Source organism: Mustela nigripes, chromosome 14 (genome assembly GCF_022355385.1).
Source record: "Mustela nigripes isolate SB6536 chromosome 14, MUSNIG.SB6536, whole genome shotgun sequence".
Taxonomy (NCBI): Eukaryota; Metazoa; Chordata; class Mammalia; order Carnivora; family Mustelidae; genus Mustela; species Mustela nigripes.
The window spans coordinates 43,142,819-43,164,560 of record NC_081570.1 but is presented as its reverse complement, the minus strand read 5'-3'; the positions used below and the strand labels follow the sequence as shown (position 1 = coordinate 43,164,560).

General features: G+C 44.0%; 1 protein-coding gene across 4 annotated transcripts in view; it reads left to right on the top strand.

The window, feature by feature from the left end:
- Nucleotides 1-4,527: 4,527 nt before the first annotated feature.
- Nucleotides 4,528-21,742, top strand: part of YIPF1 (Yip1 domain family member 1) — a 38,548-nt gene continuing 21,333 nt past the window's right edge. For 3 of the 4 annotated variants that reach the window (XM_059374813.1, XM_059374810.1, XM_059374814.1), the window contains exons 1-7: nucleotides 4,528-4,630; nucleotides 4,916-4,987; nucleotides 5,364-5,443; nucleotides 10,072-10,232; nucleotides 13,975-14,055; nucleotides 14,297-14,384; nucleotides 20,160-20,276. In XM_059374813.1, the coding sequence (XP_059230796.1) occupies nucleotides 5,413-5,443; nucleotides 10,072-10,232; nucleotides 13,975-14,055; nucleotides 14,297-14,384; nucleotides 20,160-20,276 (478 nt within the window). In that variant the 5' untranslated portion in view covers nucleotides 4,528-4,630; nucleotides 4,916-4,987; nucleotides 5,364-5,412. The remainder of the gene's footprint in view (nucleotides 4,631-4,915; nucleotides 4,988-5,363; nucleotides 5,444-10,071; nucleotides 10,233-13,974; nucleotides 14,056-14,296; nucleotides 14,385-20,159; nucleotides 20,277-21,742) is intronic. The other variant, XM_059374811.1, reaches the window with a different exon arrangement.

Genomic DNA, 21,742 nt, shown 5'->3' with positions numbered 1-21,742 from the left:
ACTTCTGGAATGGATGCATAAGGGTCTTGGAAAGTCCACTCCTTCATAAAGGCAATGAGAACACTGGCAAAAATGGTCAAAATCAACTGTTTTCAGAATTCTTTAAATTAACTAAAGAAAAGCTTGCAATAATCTGCAAAGTGTCTTTTTTTTTTTTTAAGATTTTTTAATTTATTCATTTGACAGAGCGAGATCACAAGTAGGCAGAGAGAGGGAGAGGAGGAAGCAGGCTCCCTGAAGAGCAGAGAGCCAGATGCAGGGCTCCATCCAATCCCAGGACCTTGGGATCATGACCTGAGCCGAAGGCAGAGGCTTTAACCCACTGAGCCACCCAGGTGCCCCTGCAAAGTGTCTATTGAAGAAAGACAGCTGAGTTTTATAACAGTGAGCTTTATGATATTTTAACTTGCTCTATTCCCATTCCCCTCTCCCAGGTCCCTTTGAAAAACAACAGCTTCACAACAGTGGTTGCCGTGAAAAGTAACGATCAGGTTGACGCGGGAGGTGGCAGAATGGATTTGGAGCTCTTCAGAAAGGTCCCATCCCCAGAGAACTGACTTTATTTGACTTGTCTAACGTCTTCCTTAGAAAGCTCCATTCTTAAGTCTTGGCCCATTGGACCTGACTCAGAGCTTACTCCAGGAAAATAGGGCATTTGTTGAAACAATCAGTGGAAACTCTTTAACAGTATAATTGCCTGGGGTAGTGATGCAAGTTTGGGGTCATAAGAGACTGACCAAAAAATCAATGAATGCATCCTGTGAGAATCAACTAGATTCAGGCCCTACAGCCAGGGAAGGAGAAGGCCTGTGAGCTTCATGGAGAAATCTGGGCCTGAATCTAGAGGTTTAACCACCGTTCTCTTAGGAAAAAAAAGTAGCTTATGTCTGTATGTAAGTTTGTTATAAATTTTACTGACATACAAATTATAATAAAATATAAAATATTCCCGGGGCACCTGGATGGTGCGTGCAGTTGGTTGAGCATCAGACTCCTGGTTTCAGCTCAAGCTGGGATGTCAGGGTCATGGGATTGAGTCCCAAGTGGGGTTCCATGAGTAGCATGGATCTGCTTGACACGCCCCCCTGCCCCTCCCCCACCTCCCTACAATAAATAAATAAATTTTTAAAAATGTATATAAAATGTTCCTTACTGCAAATTCCATATAGCCAGTTGATTCTCACAGGATTCATTGATTTTTGCTGAACACTTTTCTGCAGCCCGCCAGTAACTGCAAATGATGAACACGATCATTTGGACATGAATGTTGGTAGTATTTTCCTTTAAGCTAAGGAGGAAGATAAAAGCGAGAAAATGAATACATATGTCAAAATTGGACTTATTTGTTCAAGATGTGAGGAACTTGTTTTTGAATACTCCCTCGATTTTATGTGTTATTCAGAATATTACTACTACAGGCACAACACATACTTTTAGATTTAACCTTCACTTCAACATTTTCTCGGTCACTTTCGTAAATCTAGAACAGGGTTGGCAAACTGTGGGCCATGGCCAAATCTGGCCCTCTAGCCTATTTTTGTCAATAAAACTTTATTGGAATACAGCTTGCTCATTCACTTATACTTTAGCCTATGTTTGCTTTTGTGCTACAGCAGTAGGGTTGACTAGTTGCAAAAGACTATGCAGTCCACAAAGCTAAAAATATTAACTCTTCTGGACTTTCTAGAAAAAGACTACCAGCCCTGGTCTAGACAATTAACATTACAACAAATCAACCCCTTACATGTAGCATTGGCTAATTTCTGTAATGTAACTAGTTCTACCATTGCTGACTTTCCACTACAAAGGTGGTTTCACTGGCCTGTGGAACTGGGAAGAGATTATCAGAGGCACACTTTAAAAAGGACAAGAGTACTGTTTGTTAGAAAACCCAAAAGAAAAAAAATTAAAGTGGTACCAACTGCTCATCCCTCATTTGTCACCCCAAGAGTCAGGGTGAGATCCTCCCACAGCGCTCCTTGGGATGGGTGTCACTCATAGGGTGTTAGGGATGCTTTTTGGAGCATGGCTCAGCTGTGTGATCACCAGTAGAAAGCTGAGGGACTCAGCCAGGGTCACATGCATGCCTAACCAGAGTGGCCCGTCCACCCCACTTCCCTGTCCATCAGTGCAAGACTTGCTCCTCAGCTCCCCCTCCCCTCTCTTTCTTCTCTCCTTCTAACTAAGGGACAGCAAGAGTGGGTTCCCTTACTCAGTGGTTCGCATCACCCGCTGAGCTCACCTACTTGGGCTTAACTACTTGTGCAGACAAGATAAGGACATCTGAACATTTGAGCTCAGTTCTTCCATCTTGACACCACTGACATTTTGAATAAGACAATTTTTTGTTGTGAGGGCCTACCCTGTGGCCCGTAGGGTGCTGAGAATTGTGGTGACCAGGAGCACCCCAGTAGCATACCACCAGTTGCAACAATCAAAAATGACTTCAGATATTGCCAAATACCCCCTCGGAGCAAAACAGCCTGCAGTTGAGAATTTAGTTAAACCAGTCATCTTTGACTCTTATCTCATTTTGAGCCAAAACTTGTATATCACTATGACTAATATATCCATATAACTTTTATTTCTGTTTCCAAGAGAAGAAATACATAGCCTTGGTTTTCTCACCTGCCCCCCACAACACACACACTTACCCCAGCAATGGGGTTTTGGCCATCTCACCACTGACCAGGCCAGTTCGGAAATTCCAACCTGAGGGCTGATTCCTGGGGCCATTCTTGGTACCAGCACGCCTTAATGTAAGTTCCTCATACGAGGACTTTATTGGCAAGTGTGAGTCCAAGAGCCAAGAGTGAGGCATGGGGATTTAAAGCAGGGAAGGAAGGACAGCCATGGCAAGGATACATTATCAAATCGGTCACTTCCTAAGGCATTTGTTGCTTGATCCTGCAAGAGAGAAAGCTTTATGAACTATCTGAGGAGGGTCTTTCTGAAGGGAAAAAAGAGAGAAGCATCAGTTGTTCACTCTTATTAAAGAGGTGTCCCATAACGCATCATCTGCTGCCCACCCCTGCAATCCTGGGTTTCTCCTGTCCCCATGTTGACCAATTACAGCAGACCCATGACCGCCAAGACACAAGCCATGATGCAAGTGAGAAGCCTGAGGCATGGACTTGAGGAGATGCTCACTTAGGTTCTAACTCCTGGTGCCCGAGTAATGTCCACAGTGGTGAAATAAGCAGCAGGTGAGGCCAAGAGGACCTGAAATGGGTCATAAGAGGCGTTTGACATATTTGGGCACCTGAACTTGTGCATTGTGGTTCATTCCTGGTACCTATACAACCAAAGAACCCTGCACATACTCTAAGCCTCAACTTTCTCTTTATAAAATGAGGAGAGTCACCTCAAGCCTGCAAGATTTTTCTGAGAATTAGAGATCCTGCACGCATAAAGTCTGATCATGATGTCAGTTCAGCAAATACATTGTATGTGTGTACGCATAAGAATACATATATATATATTGATTAGTCAGATGTCAAGTCTTCTAAGTTGATCACAAGGGTCGGGTGTGGTGAGGCCAAAGCCACAGTTTCCACCTTGTGTGAGCCCGGAAGTAGGATTCTGGGACTCAGACAGCCAGAACCTGTCCACTCTACAGTTAACCTTCAGTGAACAAGTACTGCGTGCTGGGCTCTGGGCACCCAGAGACCAGAGACGTTCCTGGCCCTTGCAATCCGATGGCTCCCAAGCTGGTAAAGGTGGGCAGACAATAGCAGTCGCGGTGCTGGAAGCAAGCCCAGGAGACAGGGGAGCGCAGAAGTTCTGGCGAGGTCCTAGGCCAAGGCGGGCTTTCTCAGTGAGGAGAAAATGGCCCCCCAAGCTGGAAGGCAGTGTAGGCGTAACCAGGCCAAGACAGAAGGCAAGGCAAAACGTTTCTCACCAGGTCCGCCAGTGCACCTCCGCCGTGGTTTACTGGGTCCCTGCCGGGCTGGGGGTGGCGGTGAGCGCCATGGGGGAAAAGGGGGTGCGGGAGGCCATAGCCTACCGCTTCCCCGCCCCCGCCCCCACCCGGGACAGAAGGAGGGGGCGCGGGAGTACCACACTTACTGGGGGGCGTCCACGTGAATAGACATCACCAGCCCTCCATCACCCACCCATTCGCAACTCGGTAGCGATTTGACTAATCCGCTCCATCACCGGTTAATTAAATTTTTGTGGCCAAAATAGAATGTGAGGAATATTGATGACTTTTTGTCTCTTGACAACCGTCCTTCGTTATAGTATTTTATATTTCAATAAAGAAAAGGGTATAGATAAACAGGAAGAAGACCCCACACGCTTGAGAATTCTCTGTGCACCCACCCCCAACCCCAAACCCCACAGTTTCCCCACGGGACCTGGCGGCGTCTGTCTCTTTAAGAACCCGAACCTCTGCCTCGACGGAGCGCGGGGGGTGGGGAGGTAAGGGAGGAGTGCCGGCTCTGGAGTCCCGGGCCACGACGTGTCCCGGTGCTGGGGCTCTTTAAGGAGGCGGGGCTCTGCCCGGAGGAGGCGGAGAAGTCCCGCCCCCCGGATCTCCGGCTTCCGGCAACTTGGCAGGGCACGAACGTACGCGGAGGAACTGAGTCCGGAGCTTTCCCACGACCGGCTGGACTCCGAGGCCCCGGAGGTGAGGCGGCAGGGTGTGCCGGCCCGCCGGGGACAGAGGGGGCCCGCGATCTCCTGCTCGCCTGGCGGGCTGCAGCCCAGCTCCTCCCCCTGAAACACTGCCTCTGCTTCTTGGGCAGCTCTTTCCCAGACCTGCTTGGGGTTCAGTGTGTCCCAGGCTGCAGGGTGGCCCTCACTTCAGCACCTACTAATTGCTCGGCTGTACACTAAGCGCCTTACACTCCCTGTCTCATTTAATGGCCTCCGACACGTTGTGAGTAGGTACCATTACGAACCCATTTTACAGATGAGAAAACTGAGGCCCAGAGGAGCCCACAGTCACACAGCGAGGAGAAGCAGAATCGGGAATCAAACCCAGGTCTGTTTGACTTTAGAGCCTGTGCCCTTAACCATTGGCTAGGCTGACCTGCCTTTGCTCTTCACTGTGCTCATGACCATCTCTCGGACTGTAGCCTCCCCTTCCTCACCCTTAAATCTCCAATCTGTACCTGGTTCTTCAACACAGAGTGAGTGATATTGGATGGAACCTTTGATCCCCCGGGGTTAGTTTATTTATGACAGTTTCATAATATCTGTTGCTAAATGGTTGTCTTTATACAGGACGTGTCACACCCCACTAAAAAAAGGAGGCGGGGGGGGCGGGGGAATCAGTACCATTTCTAACAGTGAAATAAGAATTGTTTGCATATATTTATTCTGGTATCCTATGAAATTTATTTATTTCTCCTTTTTAGACCTCTGCACATTTTCTTCTTAATAATTGGGAGAAGACCCACTGGCTGAATGGCAGCTGTAGATGACTTGCAGTTTGAAGGTACATCAGCTGGGTGCCCACCTTTTATGATCAGTTATTTCCACAGTCACAGAGATGGGTTTTCATTGATAGACTGGCATTTATATTTAAAAAGATTATTTCAAACATCTTGGTAAAACAATGTCGGCCACATCCAGGTCTTTTGTTTGTCTACACCCGCTGTTCTTTTTTTTTGCCAAATAGCCCTTTAGATTGGTAACATCATTAATTGAACACAGTGATTACAAAAAACGTTTATAGAGTTACTGCTTTAGTTCAAGAGACATTTACTAAGCCCCCACTTTGTGCTTCCAACTTACTAGATATAGGAGATATAAAGATAAAAGAGAAGTTTTTTACCTTGCTGGAGTAGATAAAAGTGTAAAAAGGTAATCATGGTGAAAGGTGATCAGGTCATTCCTTCATTGAAATAGTAAATATCTCATGAGTGTGATTAGGAACCCGGCAGTCGTTCTAGTTATCAGGGATAGAAGAGTGAGCAAGACAGTTCCCTCCCCTACGTAGCTCTCAGTCTAGTGGGGGAGCCATTAATTTGGTAAATGATCACTTAAATATATATCCACAAGCTATGAAAGTGCTGATGGAGCAGTTCATCACTTATAACCTGGAGCCCGACCTAGGCTAGGGATGGACAAATGCTTATTTGTCTTGCAAACAGTCACACAGCACTTACTGTATATTAGGTGCTGTTTTGCTTTACAAATATTATTAGTTCATCTGATCTTTATGTTAACTTTAGGAAATAGTTATTTTATTCTCCCTGTTTACCAGCAAGGAAACTGAGGCACAGAAAAATTAAGTAATCTGCCTAATGGTCACATAATTAGCAGGTGGTGAAGCAGGGCTTGAACCCAGGCAGCCTGGCTTCACAGCCGATGTTATCTGAGGAAGAGATGGGATGTTTAAAGAGAAATACACCTCCATCTTCAACATACAACCAGCTTCTAACCACTTCTCATCACCTCTGCCTCTAATCATGCTCAAGGTCACCATCGCCTCTTGTGGGGATTACAGCCCTTACGTTCCTTCTGGTCTTCCTGCTTTCCTCCCTTGCTTCCTTGCAGTCTGTATTTTGCAGTCAGTAGTCCTTTGAAACTAAGTCAGATCATGTCCTTCCTTCAGAACCTTCCAGTGGCTCCCATCTCACTAGGAATGGAAGCCAGAGCGTTTTCTGTGTTAGGAGGCCTGAAGTGCTCCAACCCTCCACGTCCTCTGATCTCCTCTCCTGCTACTCTTGCCCTTTTTCTCTCTGCCCTTCCCACATGGGCCTGTCACTGTCCCTCCTAGACACCAAGTACACCCTTTCTTTTGTGCCGTTTTTCTGTTTGGGAATTCTTCCAGATAGCCATGGGGCTTGCTCCCTCACTCTGTTCCAATCTCAGTTCATTTGAGAGGCCCTCCTTGGTCATCCTTTCTAAGTACAGTGGGAGAAAGTTCAGCGTAGAGAACAGCATATGCAAAGCCCCTGAGGAGGGCAGAAATTTGACTTTTTTCCCAAGTAATTGAAGGAAGGCCAATCTGCCAGAGCACAGACGGCCAGGGACACTAGCACAAGGGGAGGTTAGAGATGAGGCCAGAGCCAAATCACAGAGGATGGGATAAATGGTGTTTAGGATTTTGCTCTTTAGAAGAGAACGCAGGATGCTGTGGAGGTCATGAAAGGCTTTCCTGAGGTAGATGGTAGTTCAGGTGAGAAAGTGGAGATCAGGTCCCTTCAGGTGGGAGACACTGTGTCAGAAAAGGAACAGAGACCACACAGAGCGTATGCCAGGATATGCCAGCATGTAGAACCAGAGAATGTTGGTGATGGAAATAAAGAACACACTAGGCTTGCCCTCTAGGAGCTGAGATGGACACGAATAACTCATATGTGGCATTACGTGTGGACAGTGAGAGGTACACACGCTACCTTCCAGTCAAACCAAGCTACCTGCTGTTTCTCAAACAGGGCACACATTCTCCATCTTCTGGTTGTTGCTCCTCACATGCCCTTTGTGTGCAGTGCCATCCCTACCCCACCTCTGGCTGTCCTTGTGTGGCATCTCCTCTGAGAAGCCCTTCTTAATCCCCTCAAATAGAGGAATTATCATCCTCCTTTTTATTTTTTATTTTTATTTATTTATTTGACAGAGAGAGAGTGAGAAGAGAAAACAAGCAGGGGGAGTGGGAGAGGGAGAAGCAAGCTTCCCGCTGAGCAACGAGTCTGGTTCAGGGCTTGATGTGGGGCTTGATCCCAGGACCCTGGGATCATGACCTGAGCTGAAGGGAGACGCTTAATGACTAAGCCACCCAGGCATCTCATCATCCTCCTTTGAACATCTTTGTCCTTTCTCCCTCTCAAGTGACTCTCTCTTCTTCTGGCATGCCCTTCTGAACTACTGAACTACTGCTTTTTAAATATGAGACTGCCCACTGAACTACTGCTTTTTAAATATGAGACTTAAGTGTATCTTCCTCTGTCTGACTCCCTCAGTTGTGACCATCTTTTTAAATGTTAGTGTCCTGTCCAGTCAACAAATGATAGCTATGACAATATTTATTATTATCTCATATCATCCCCCAAATCTCTCTAAGATAGGTGTTATCTGCGTTTTAGAAACAGAGACTCAGAGATACAGAGGTGTTTGCCCAAGGTCATGGAGTGTTAGTCTTAACTTAAACAAAGGACCCTCTCACTCCAGAGCACCGTGCTACTCCAACACTGCAGACTGAGGCTTGACTAATTGTTACACACCAGCCACCTAATTAATTTTAGTCGTTCTGGTTCTCACCCTAAAACTGTTTACATAGCTGAAAGACAGTAAGAGTGGGCTTAGTTATCCTAGAGGCCCATTCCCATCTAGTTATCCTAGAACCATTCTCTTCTGTAGAACATACATCAGCATTGAAACAGTTTAAAAAATGTAATGGCTGTCTACAAAAAATTAGTTTTGATTTGTTATATTCCCCCCATATTTTGAGATAGCACACATAAAAGAAAATTAAAATTCTCAAACATTTTATATTTAGCAATTGAAAAAAAATTACACTGTTTTCCTGCTATGGTCTTTATAAAGGATTTAACATTTCAAGTAAAAAAAAAAGGTACTAGGGTAACCTAGCTGTATCTTTTAACAGCATTTTTATATAGAACAATTTGAACTGGTATGCAAGCAACTTCTCTTGTTGTCACATACCTGTATTCAGAGAAAATCACACCCATTTTACAGAAAAATCCCAATACATATACTGCAATAAGCTTAAAGCAATGTTAAAAAGACCAGCATGAATGGCACACAAAACTGCTTCTTTGTAAATCAACTAGAATTTCTGATCATAAAGTAGGCACAGAGAGATCCAGTCCTTAGGGCGTTACTCTCTGGGAGAATAATACCTTTAAGTAATTTTTAAAAACTAGCATCACACTGTTGAAGCGCTTAACAAAACTGCCTGTTGTAGGATTCGTGTATGCTAGTAGTTTTATTTTTTAATTTTTAAAAAAGATTTTATTGAATTATTTGAGAGAGAGAACCAATGAGCACACGAGCAGAGGAATGAGGGAGAGGGAGAAGCAGACTCCCAGCTGAGCAGGGATCCCAACTGGGGTTCTAGCCCAGGACCCCAGTATTGTTACCTCAGCCAAAGGCACAAAGGCACAACCAACTGAGCCGCCCAGGCACCCCTATGCTTTGTAGTTTTACAATAGTGCCCTGCCGGTACTCTTCCTTAATCCTTCCAAGGTTCAGAGCTGCCTTGAGTTTTATTCAAGAGCAGCTAAATAAAGTTTGTTAGAATACCCAGAGACAGGAAGTCTCCATCATTGCTGGTGGTTGTCAGCAGTTGAGGTTCTTTTGGAAAACAATTTATCACCATGGCTTAAGAGCCTTATGAATGGTTTGTACTCCTTGTCCTGGTGATTGCAGTGATCAGTGTTCATAGGTAATAACTCAAGGGCTTTTCTCTGCAGAAACTTCTTACAGTGCTATTTTTGTAATGAAAAGTTGGAAACACCCCAAATGTCCAACTTAACAGTCTTTCCTACTCTTTCCACCTCCCTGATGGAAGCTGATGGAAGATTTTGTACTTTTGAACATATTGTTGTAAAGACTGATATAAAATGAATATTTATTTATTCTGTGGTTTCTACTTTCACTTTTGACCCTATGTTTTCCATGGTAATTACATAGGAATTCTCGGAAAAAATAACTTGCATTAACATTTTTTGACCTTGAATCAAAGAAGAGAGGTTTAGATTGGGTACTTGCTGTGGGCCAGCCACTCAGCTAAGGACTTGACTCGGGTAAGATTTCTAACTTTCCCCAAATTCTCTGTAGATACTGTTCTCTGAAGATAAGTATTGTTCTCCCCGTTGTGTAGATGAGAATACCAAAGCTTATCACCATTGGGTTATTTACTCAAGCTCATTTTGTTAGTAAGTAACTAAACCAGGACTAAAATCCAGGTCTGACTCCAGATTGTGTTGTGTTTGTAATCCTTTTTCCAAGCTTGATTTCTAGATGAGTTTTTCTTCAGAGCCTTTTGCCATTTGTATCAAGTAGAGTCTATAGCTAAACGGGGGTTGTAACAGCTTGCCTTTAAATGAAAAGTCTAGCATTTCCAGTGTGGGTAAGGCCTCGGATTGCTTTCAGAATTCAGTGATGCAGCCACTTCAGCAGCAAACCCTGGTGCCACTACGATTCACATCGAGGGTCCTAGTGAGAGCCCGACACACCAACCAGGACTCCCCAGAGGCTCAGGGGGAGAAGAGGACGATGAGTTGCTGGGGAACGATGACTCCGACAAAACTGAGGTTTGAACTTGCCTTTGAAATTGGTTTTTCCTTTTAACGTTTTAAAAACTTCTTCATGCATTTATTCACTGTCTCCTTGGTGCCACACAGAGTGCTGGGCAGTGATGACCCAAAGGTGGGTCACATGTGTCCTCTGCCTCGGAGTGGGGGTAGGGGGAGAGACAGACAGGTACCCAGGGCATTGTTACCCATGAGAAGCATGCTGGTAGAGGGGACACCAGGGCTGTGGGAGCAGAGCGAGGGCATTGGGGAGGTAGTGAACCCTAAACTGAGTCTTGGCACCAAAGTAGGAGGTGGCCAAGGGAAGAAAGCAGGGAAGGGTGATCTAGGCAAAGGGAATTGTTTTGGCAAAGCCAAAGAGGCAGAGAAGAACATGGCACACACAGCATTTTTCCTGTCTTCACTTACATTGGGAACAAAATATAGGTAAAGACAGAAGATGAGGCCACATGGCTCGGCAGGGACCCAATCGAATAAATAGGAATTGTATTCTGAAAGCTATCAGGAGCTACTGAAAGATTTTAGATGATATGGCCAGCTAAATTAAAAGATAAAGATACTGTGGCCTTTTTAGGTATAAATTGGAAGGAGATGGACTGGAGGCCAGAAGGCCAGGAAGGCGACCCTGGAGGTGGTCTAGGCTAGAAGTGATGAAGCCAGAACTAGAGTTGGACACAGGTGCTTTGGGGGGTGGGGTCAGTAGGACTTGGTGGGAAATGGTTGAGGGAGAGAGAGAGTTCTAGGAAGACCTCTAGGTTTCTGTATCTGGTTGGATGGTAAATATCAGGGGGCTGGTTTTGAGCACAAAGATTTATTTCTGTGTGTACTATTGGTATGTTCTGGAAAATAGTATTTCTATTAATATTTTAAAGACTTTATTTATTTATTTATTTGTCAGAGAGAGAGAGAAGGCTCAAGCAGGCAGAGGGTAGGCAGAGGCAGAGAGAAAAGCAGGCTCCCTGATGAGCAAGGAGCCTAATGTGGGACTCGATCCCAGGACCCTGGGATGAAGACCTGAGCCGAAGGCAGCGGCTTAACCAGCTGAGCCACCCAGGCATCCCTCTATTAATATTTTATAAATGCAGACATGACTGTAATACCCTAGAGGAGTAACCCGTTTATAGCATTGAGTCCAGAGGCTTATTAAATAGTTTAGCTCTTGGGTGCCAGGTGGTCTTTGTGGAACTCCATGAAATATCAAAATAAGTATTGAAGTTTATGCTAAATTAAATATCCTTGTATACTAGATACTGTGGCAAGATCTTAAGCCTAGGAGCAGTACCTGGGTGGCTCAGTGGGTTAATCTCCCTTCAGCTCAGGTCATGATCTCAGGGTCCTGGGATCGAGCCCCATATCGGGCTCTCTGCTCAGCAGAGAGCCTGCTTCCCCCCACCTCTCTGCCTGCCTCTCTGCCCACTTGTGATCTCTGTCAAATAAATAAAATCTTTAAAAAAAAGAAAAAGATCTTAGGCCTAGGACCCTAACTTTGAATCCTGGCCCAGCCAGTAGTAATAGCTATGTGGTCTTGGGTAAGGTACTTGAACTTCCCCACAACTGGGTTTCCTCATCTGAAATATAAGAAAATAGCAATGTTGACTATTGTCATCATTATCATTACAATATCTGGTGTTCATTCTGTGTTTAATAGCTGCAGACACCATTTAAAGTTCCTTATTGGATCATCTTATTGAATCCTCAAAACAACTCATATACAAGGAACTATTCTTATCTTCATTCTACAAAGGGGAATCCTGAGGCACAAAGTTTAAATAACTTGCCTCTGTATACACAATTAATTTTAGTCCTCCAGAGAAACAGAACCAATACAATGTATATTTATAGAGAAAGAGGTTTATTTATTTTAATTTTTTAAAAAATTATTTTATTTATTTGAGAGAGAGAAAGAGAGCATGAGAAGGGGGAGAGGCAGAGGGAGAAGCAGACCCCCCCACTGAACAGGGAGCCCAACTCAGGGCTCAATCTCAGGACCCTGAGGTCATGACCTGAACCAAAGGCAGATGCTTAACTGACCAGGCACCCCTGTATTTATTTTAATATTTGAAAAATATTTATTTCATGTGAGTGCACAAGTGAGGGAATGGGCAGAGGGAGAGAATCCTCAAGTAGACTCCCCGACCCGGGGCTTGATCTCACAACCCATGAGATCATGATCTGAGCCAAAATCAAGAGTTGGACCCTCGATTGACTGAGCCAGCCAGGTATCCTGAAAGAGGTTTGTTTTTAAAAAATTGGTTCATGTGATTGTGGATGCTTGGTGCATCCAAAATCTGTTAAAAGTAGCTGGTAGGCTGAGATTCAAGAAGGAGTTGGAGTTTGAGTCCAAAGACATTTTGCTGTAGATCCAGGAAGAGCTGGTATAGCAGCTCTCCAAAGGCAGCCTGTTGGAGAAGTCCCTCTTGCTCAGAGAAGTCCCCCTTTTGTTCTCTTCAGGCCTGCTCCTGATTGCTATGGCCTCCCCACATTGTGGAGGGCAATCTGCTTTACTCAGAAAGTCCACCAATTTAAATGTAAACCTTATCCAAACACCATCACAGAAACATCCAGGATAATGTCTGACCAAATATCTGGGCGCTGTGACCTAGCAAGGTGACGCATAAAATTAACCATCACACTGAGCAACAGCAGGCATCAAAAGTTCAAAAAATGTGTAAGGGGAAAGAAATCTTAAAACTGAAACATTCTATCCATTATCTTAATTCATCTAGGAATTGGGAAGATGTTACCAATAGTCTATGGTAGATACTGAATTCCTTGTCCTAACTTACAGAACATGTGCAATTCAATTATCTTGATCAATACTAGATCAATCAATACTAGAGTTCAAAAGAAACTTCGGTTTCCTTTGTTTCAGCTTTCCTCCCAGGATATAAATGCCGTCTGTGGTATGTCAGAAAGACAGCACTTGAATACCTCCAGAAGCAGGCTGTTCATTACCATGGAAAGCGGCCACTGCCATTATTGGGCAACTTAAATTATGGAAAAATTGTCCTTTTAATGAACAAAAAATACCTACTGGAGCACCTTCCCTTGTCATGCAGAAGGCCATCTGTGCCTTGTGCTGTGTGACTCCTCATGAAAGACCTGAAGTGGCAAGGGGCTTTCATTCTGCTGTCGAATAGCTGTGCTGTTGGGACCGATGTGCCCTCATGTGCCTCTTCTAAATTAGAATTTTGTGGGGTTTTTTGGTTTTTTTAATGTTCTTTTTTGTTTTCTTAGCTTCTTTGGTTTGTGTGTGTGTATTTTTTTTTTTTTTTTGTCATCAGAGGAGTATATTTTAAGTTTTTAGTATGTGAAAGTAAATCAGTAGATCGATTTTTTGAGAATTCAGGTGGTGATAGTGTAAGAATCTTGAGAAAGTTTGTACATGTTAGTGTGTATCTATGCGTACCTGATACAGGTTATATAGAACTGAGCCAAGCCTTCTTATAATCCTGAAAGGGGGATCTTGTTCACAGTGCTTTTTTGGGAGAACAGTCTAGTGATTTGATAAGTCTCTCCCTGGTGGACGGACCAGGAATTGAAGCCTTTCGGTGTGACTTCAAAAACGGAAGCTTGTTTTCTATCAGGCTGAGCTGGGCACAGCTGTTGCAAAGTTGATGAATGCCGAAGAGCTCCATCTTCCATGCGTCTTGATTTGCCATTAGATCAGCACCCAGTGTCTATGTAGGTGATAGAAGGAAATTACTTCCGTGTTCATTACATTTTATTTTACCTCTGACAGTTACTTGCTGGACAGAAGAAAAGCTCCCCCTTCTGGACATTTGAATACTATCAAACATTCTTTGATGTAGACACTTACCAGGTTTGTAAATCAGTTTCACCTTTCTTTTCACTGGTAGTGGAAACTTTTGTCTTTTATGGTTAAACAGTCACATGACGTGAAAGCTTTTGTATCCTGGATATGTTCTTATAAAAGTAAAGGTTGACATTTAAAAATACTCTTATTGTAAGAGCTGTAATAACAGAGTTTCAGTTAAGCAGTATTTGAATTTATTAAACTTTAAAGACATCTTCAGTAGACTTACCGCTGTGTTATTTTCCAGGTCTTTGACAGGATAAAAGGGTCTCTTTTGCCGATACCAGGGAAAAACTTCGTGCGGCTGTATATCCGCAGCAATCCTGATCTTTATGGTACGTATAGCATCGTTTTGATTCTTTACCGTCTACCGGTTGAATCCAGATGAGCCCGTGGGTTGCCTGAGAAGTTGGAAAAGGGCACTGTTGGCAGGCCATGGGACATTTTATTCAGCTCTTCTGACAATCTTTTTGGGGGAAATACAATTCTGTGTTACTGGAATGCTGCGATGACAAGTAATTAGTATGTGTTTTCAAAGTCTTCAAATGACACTACAAACTTGAGTCGAATTAAGTCACTCTAAGAAGAGATTGTTGATTTTAACTCTAGAGGATTTGATGGTGGAGAGAAGTGTGGGGACGGGACTCTCGCACTTACTCATTTGCATGCCGAGTCCCAGCTGTCACTCCGATGAGCTGACTCCCCATGGGATCAGCCAGTGGCACTGCAAGTCTGTAAGAGCAGCGGACTGGGGGGGGGGGGGATCACTGTCAGCCCTGATCTCCCTGCTGTCTGAAGGAAGGTGAGAGGCCCCCACCCAGTGCTCCTGAGGGCAAGGACTCCCACAGCCGTGGCCTTCTGTGTTTGAAAGAAGAGAAGAAAGCTCTGGGTGCTTTCTGTGTGCGGGTTCTCTGCACAAGACTGTTTGCATGGTCACCTTTAGTTCTCTGGGGTAGATGTCATTATCTGCATTTCTCAAATGAGGAAGCCAAAGCTCGATGAGGCTCAGGAAAATGTATGCTTAGTCCTAAATAAGTATTAGAGTAATATGTTGCATATTTTGTACATACGTTGATTATAAGAGGAGAAGGAATTCATGAGGATCTATTGTGTGCTAATGACTGCATTCACTGTTTAGTCCTTTCTTTTTTTTTTTTTTAATTTTATTTATTTATTTGACAGAGAGAGATCACAAGTAGACAGAGAGGCAGGCAGAGAGAGAGAGAGGAGGAAGCAGGCTCCCTGCTGAGCAAAGAGCCCGACGTGGGACTCGATCCCAGGACCCTGAGATCATGACCCGAGCTGAAGGCAGCGGCTTAACCCACTGAGCCACCCAGGCGCCCCTGTTTAGTCCTTTCAACAAGACTCTAGTGTGATTATCCCTCTTTTCCCTATGAGGAAACCAAACTAAAAAAGTCGAACTAGAACTAGCTCAGTGTTCCCTAAAACCCATCTTTATTCTCTTCGTCTGATGATTTTAAGCTACAGAACCTTTTCATCACCTGGCATAGATGTCCAGTCTTTGGAGCCAGTGAAGGGGGAATGGCTGCGGGGGAGGCTGAGGAGAGGCACCTCCCAGCTGGCTTCTCTCTCTGCAGCACCAACAGCCCCAGCCAGATGTCGGTGCCGCGCCTGGAGCGCCAGGGAGCGCCGCACACACATCCTGCCTTGGCCCATGTCTCTCCTCGAAGTTTTGTCAAGTTGGTCTCTCTCCAGCTCTCTCATTCATTCTTCTAGCCCGAGATCTTGAGAGGCCGTGTATCTGAGTGATCCGTGCCGTCAGCACCTGGCCAGAGGAAGCACGCCAACAATTTTTGAGCACCCTATTTTGTGCGAGGATTCAAAGATGCAGTCCTAGTCTCCACTCCCAAGGAGAGAGAAACAAGAGAAAGAACATCTGTTGAGCCAAGTGCCAAGAGCTCAGCTCCGTGTTACTGTTTCACAGTTTTATTTCCCCCGCTCTGAGGTAGCCTTGTCTTACAAAAGAGAAAATGGAAATTTGGGGAGCAGAGCTTGCCCACAGTCACAGACTTAGCCATTAAAATGACACTAGCAAACTGTGTGTCCCTGTCATTGGGGGAGAACCTGGATTAACTCACTTCATCCTCATGGCAACCTGAATGTTATGAGGCAGTTACTCTTATTATCCTATTGTATGGATGAGGAGGAGGACGCTGAGTCACGCAGAGGTCAAGTATCATGCCTAAGATCCTGTAGCTGGTGAGTGGCTGAGCTAGGTTTTCAGATCAGCACCATAGCTCTTGAAACCGATATCCCTCATCTCTCTGGTATGCTGCCTTTCATGGCAAAGTCAGGATTTGAACCCAAAGCTTACTTCCTTCACAACAGTATTAGCCTCATGGACCCATAGACATGGTTAAGAGGAGGTACCATATAGGTAAAGAGCTTGGTAGAGGAGAAGACTGGGCTTTGGCAGGAAAGTGGAGGTAGTGGTCTGGAAAAAGGTGACAGAAGCACCAGTCTGCAGAATTGGAGGGAGAGATTGGTGAATTTTACTCCATGTAAACTAAAATAGAAAATTTCTGTGCCACAAAATAAACCATAAGCAAAGTAAAAATTAGGAAAAAAAAGATAAATAAGTGACAGACCAGAGGTAATATTTGCAATTCTCATAAGCAACAAAGGAAGAAAAGCAGGAATATGTTTAGAACTCCTACCAGTTATGAGAATAAAACCAGTTATAAGTTCTGGGGGAAAATGAGCAATTCACAGAAAAGGAAACCCAGATGGCCCACAAAAACCTGCAAAGATGCCGAGTCGCACCTGTAATCACAGAAATAAAAACAAAACAAGGTGTATATTGTAAAGCTCATCATTTTAGCTAGCATGTCCAAATGGGCTTGTCTTCATTCATTCAGTTAATTCAGCAAATATTGAGCACTTCACTATTCTAGGCACCAGAGACAGAGCAATGAGGAAAACAGACAAAAGTCCTTGTTTTAAGGCAGTTTAGAATCTACTGAGCTTAGCAGTAAGCATGTAAGAAAAGTCAGATAATATATGCTAGTGGTGGGGCGCCTGGGTGGCTCAGTGGGTTAAGCCTCTGCCTTCGGCTCAGGTCATGGTCTCAGGGTCCTGGGATCAAGCCCCGCATCAGGCTCTCTGCTCAGCAGGGAGCCTGCTTCCCCCTTTCTCTCTGCCTTCCTCTCTGCATACTTGTGATCTATCTCTCTCTCTGTCAAATAAATAAATAAAATCTTAAAAAAAAATATGCTGGTGTTAAAGGCCAAGGTGAAAAATTTAAAGGACAGAAAGTTTGGGTGGGTGGGGGGATTTGAAATTCAAAAAAAAAAAAAAAAATTTAAGAGGTGAATTTACTCTAAAGGTCTGGAGGAATCAGCAGCAAGCCATGTAGATACCTAAGGGGAAGGCATCTGAAGCCGTGGGCACAGTAAGCACAAAGGCCCTGAGGCAGACAGTTGGCTCGGTATGCTCAGAGAACAGCAGAGACTAGTGTAACCTGGCAGAAGGGAAGAAGGGGACCTAGTAGATGAGGTTAGGGGGCAGAGTGTAGGGGTAAGTTGTGTAGAATCTTGGCAACAAAGGACTTCAGCTTTTTCGTGAGTGCAAAGCCACTGGAGGGTTTGAGCACAGGAATGATGTACTCTTAAGTCAGAGCATCAGAAACATTAATACCAAGAGTTGTCAAGAATGTGCACAGCAACGGAAACTTCTGTGTGTCTGGTGAGGATGTAAGCGGTATGCGAAAGGGAGCCATTGGAAGATGCTCATACCCTACCACTTAGCAGTTCCACTCCTAGATGTGTGGTCCTAGAGAAACTCACAAATACAAAAGAAGACATAGAAGAATATTGACTGCAGCAGCAATGCTTACAAGAGCAAATACTCAGAAGCAACCGCATATTCATCATCAGGAGAAGAGACGTGAACTGCGGTGTATTCATACACAGAATCTGCAGTTTTTAAGAATGAATGAGATCGACACGCATCAATGTGGCTAAATCTCAGAACAAAAGATAAATGAAAAAAAAACACATCATAGAAGGATGTGAGAAGTTTGATCCCGTTAGAAAGACTTGAAAAAGTAGCATAACGGGTACACTGGGGTTGGTTTTATCTCTTTGTACTTTCCTGGATGTTAGAAATATTTTATAATATAAAAATGCATAATGCAAACTAAATTAAGGCTCCCTCCCACTCCGCCCCATAATAAGAGTAGGAATTTGGCAGGAGAGAGGAAGAGAGAAGGCATATGAAGCAACCTGGCAGGCCCTAGGATGTGTGGGCGGTTGTGTGCCTCTGGAATCCAAGCTGTCTATGTGCCCGCAGGCACAGGACACAGTGACTGTATCTGTTGTGCATCATGGTGTCCCCAGCACCCGGGCTCGGGTCTAGAGGATAGTGGGTTCTTACAAGTAATGGCCGGTAGGATATGATGCTCTCTGCTTTCTAGTGATAGAAAGTATAATACTTGGGCCACTTGTGGTTGTGGCCCATTGACAACACAGGGTCAGTTTTGTTTATTTGTTCATCAGAGATTTGGGGGGTTTTTAAATTGCTGAATTGTAGGAGGTGTTTTGGTCTTGTTTGTTTGTTGCCTCTTATGTATGGTCAGTACACAGAATAATACAGTGAACAAGATTTAGTCCTGTAGCAGAGAGTGTGCAGGCTAGCGAGTCAGTAGCAATTAGTGGAAAGCCACTGTTGGTGAGTCTTGGAGCGTCTCAGTCGGTTGCTTGTGCTCCCTTTCCTACTGTCAGGAGCCAGCCTGGCTTGGAGAAGTACTAACCCGTTTCTGCCAGCCATCTCCCATAGCACAGTAATTTTCTGAATTTTGTGATATGTCACAGCGCCTGTATTTATTCCCAAAGGTGTCCCAAAACATTAGTGAAATTGGAAAATTAAATTCCTAAAATTTGTTAGAAATCTCTCGATTTAAAAATTCTGTTTGGAGGCACCTGGGTGGCTCAGTGGGTTGGAGCCTCTGCAGGCAGAGAGAGAGGGAGAAGCACGCTCCCTGCTGAGCAGAGAGCCCAATGCGAGGCTTGATCCCAGGACCCTGGGATCATGACCTGAGCCGAAGGCAGAGGCTTGAACCCACTGAGCCACCCAGGCACCCCTCAAATAAATAAATTCTTAAAAATAAAAAAATCTGTTTGTTCTACATAGAACTTTTTCTAGATAGGGAGAAACAAGGGTGGCATTCATGAAATCAAGTGAAATCGTGAAAAGGATTTGCAAAGCACGATGTACTCGTTCGTGCAGTGGGATATTTGATAACCACTAAAAAAAGAGTGAGTTGATTTTTATGAATAGCTATGGTAGAATCTCTAGATATTAAAGTGGAAATAGTACAGAGCAAGATATATATGTACATATTATATATACACACATATATATGTATGTATGTTTTCATTTATATAAACACACACTACATATGCATTTGTTTATAGGTATGTAGAAATCTCTGGCAGGATTTGCCAGAAACGGGTTATGGCGGCAAGCTCTGGGGAGGAGAAATGCACAGAGCTAGGGAACAGAGAGAGGGAAGTTTATTTTTCTCTAGATTCCCTTTGTACCTTTTGAACACTGAACTATGTGCATTTATTACTTTTTCATTAGAAAAACAGAGCCTTAAACACACATTATCGCACACACACACCCATGATAAACACTCCAAAGTGTTCTGCTCGCCCTATTCTTTCATTTAGATTGCAGAAGGACCTGCCTGATTTATTTTTCTCTGGCATTAATTAACATTTGGCACGTAGATAAGGGAAGTAACCTTTGCTTCCTGTACCCCGATGGTGAAGATTTAACAAAATGTCCATGATTTTTTGGACGATCCTCTAATGAAAGAAGTTATAAACAAATTAGTGTCTTTATTCACCTAATTGTGGAAGGTGTTTTGGCCTTTTCATTCAGTCTCCCGTCTTCAATGCACCTAATTGCTGAGTTGTGTGTTTGACCTTTTAAAAAAAAGATTCCCATTAAATGAGTATTGATTGCATCTAAAATTCATTTTCCCTTGCTTACATGAATAGGGAGAGGGGGATAAGAAATTACTCTGTAAGTGTCCAGAAGCAGGCCTTCATTTTCTTGACTGAATTTTCTGGTTTTCTCTGCAGGCCCCTTTTGGATCTGTGCCACACTGGTCTTTGCCATAGCAATTAGTGGGAATCTTTCCAACTTCTTAATCCATCTGGGAGAGAAGACTTACCATTATGTGCCCGAATTCCGAAAAGGTTGGTGAATAGCTCGACTCATTGGGAAGGCTTTCAGTTTGTAACCATGAGTTCCTTTTACTGAGTCCTTGGGCCCCTGTCTCTAGGTGCTGCAGCCCCTGCTTTTGTCTTTAAGGATTCAAACATACTTACCATCTCAGAATTACCACCCATCTATATAAATCTAGATAACCTTTTATTTTATTGTGGTAAAATACGCATACCATAACATTGGCCATTTTAACTCTTTTAATGTATACCATTCAGTGGCCTTGAGTACATGCACGATACTGTGAATTCGCGTTTCTTTTGGGATGCTGGAAGGCAAGGCCAAGTAGCAATTGGAATTTATCCAAAGAAAAATGTGCAAAGTAAGTAAAAAGCAGTGTGCATGAAAGTCTCCATTGCAGCATTATTTGTATTATCCAGATGTTGGAAACAATAGGGGCATTGTTTTTTAAGTCGCAGTGACTCAACTAGCTGGGTCGGTAGCCCCTAATTATGAAGCACTTAGAACAATGTGGGACACTGATAATCCAAAATTATGCCTGTGCTATTGGCAACATTGTTACAGAGAAGTCTGCAAATGGTCAGAGGGTCTCGCAGGGAGAACCTAGAAAGGAGTTTGTCCTAGCCATGGGCTTGTGGATGACATTGTTTTAAAACTTCCTTTCTTGTGGCGATATTGGATTATTACACAAAGAAAGCAACAGACAGTTTTTTAGAGACTTGCAGAGGACAGCCACCCCCCAGTGAGGACGTTTGGCTTTGTAGGAGATTGAGTGGGTCACTTCCTCTGCCCTCTCCTTCCCTCCTCTTGCCTCTCTGCCGGCCTGCTGTCGAGAGGCTCTAGATAGATGAGGCTAAGAGCACAGTCTCCAGAACCAGATGATAGGCTTCAGGTTCCAGTTCCACCACTCATTAGCTTCTACGGGTTGGGCAAATTAGCTCATTGCTGTTGGCCTCAGATTCCTTATGAGTGCAATGGGAATAATAATACCTATATTGTTGGGCTGTTGGGAGAATGAAGAATTGAGGTATGTGAAGAGGTTGGAATAATGCCCTACACAAAAAAGAGTTCCTGTGCATGCACACACATGTGTGTGTAGGGAGATACATAGTTCCCTCTGTGTGCATGGTCTGTCTCCCCGTGTACCTGTGTGTGTCCCCCTGTCCCCTTCCTTGTACCCTCCTGGCCCGTTTACATGGAGTCAGACTTGGATTCAGTTGCCTTTGTCAAATGACTCTGGTTTAACTCAATAAATGTTATTCATGAGATATAAACCCTGCCTTCAAGTTGTACAGAGGTTAAATAAAGAAAGATGGATAAATGAATATTGCTGTTAAGTGGGATGTATTAAATTTTGTATCAGAAGTATGGTAGGTATAGTGACAGAGAAGGAGTAATGGCCCTCCCTGCCTGGGGGTCTGGACGCTCGGGAAGGTTTTTATCTTTTCTTATCCTCCTTGGCTGGGAGTCATGATAG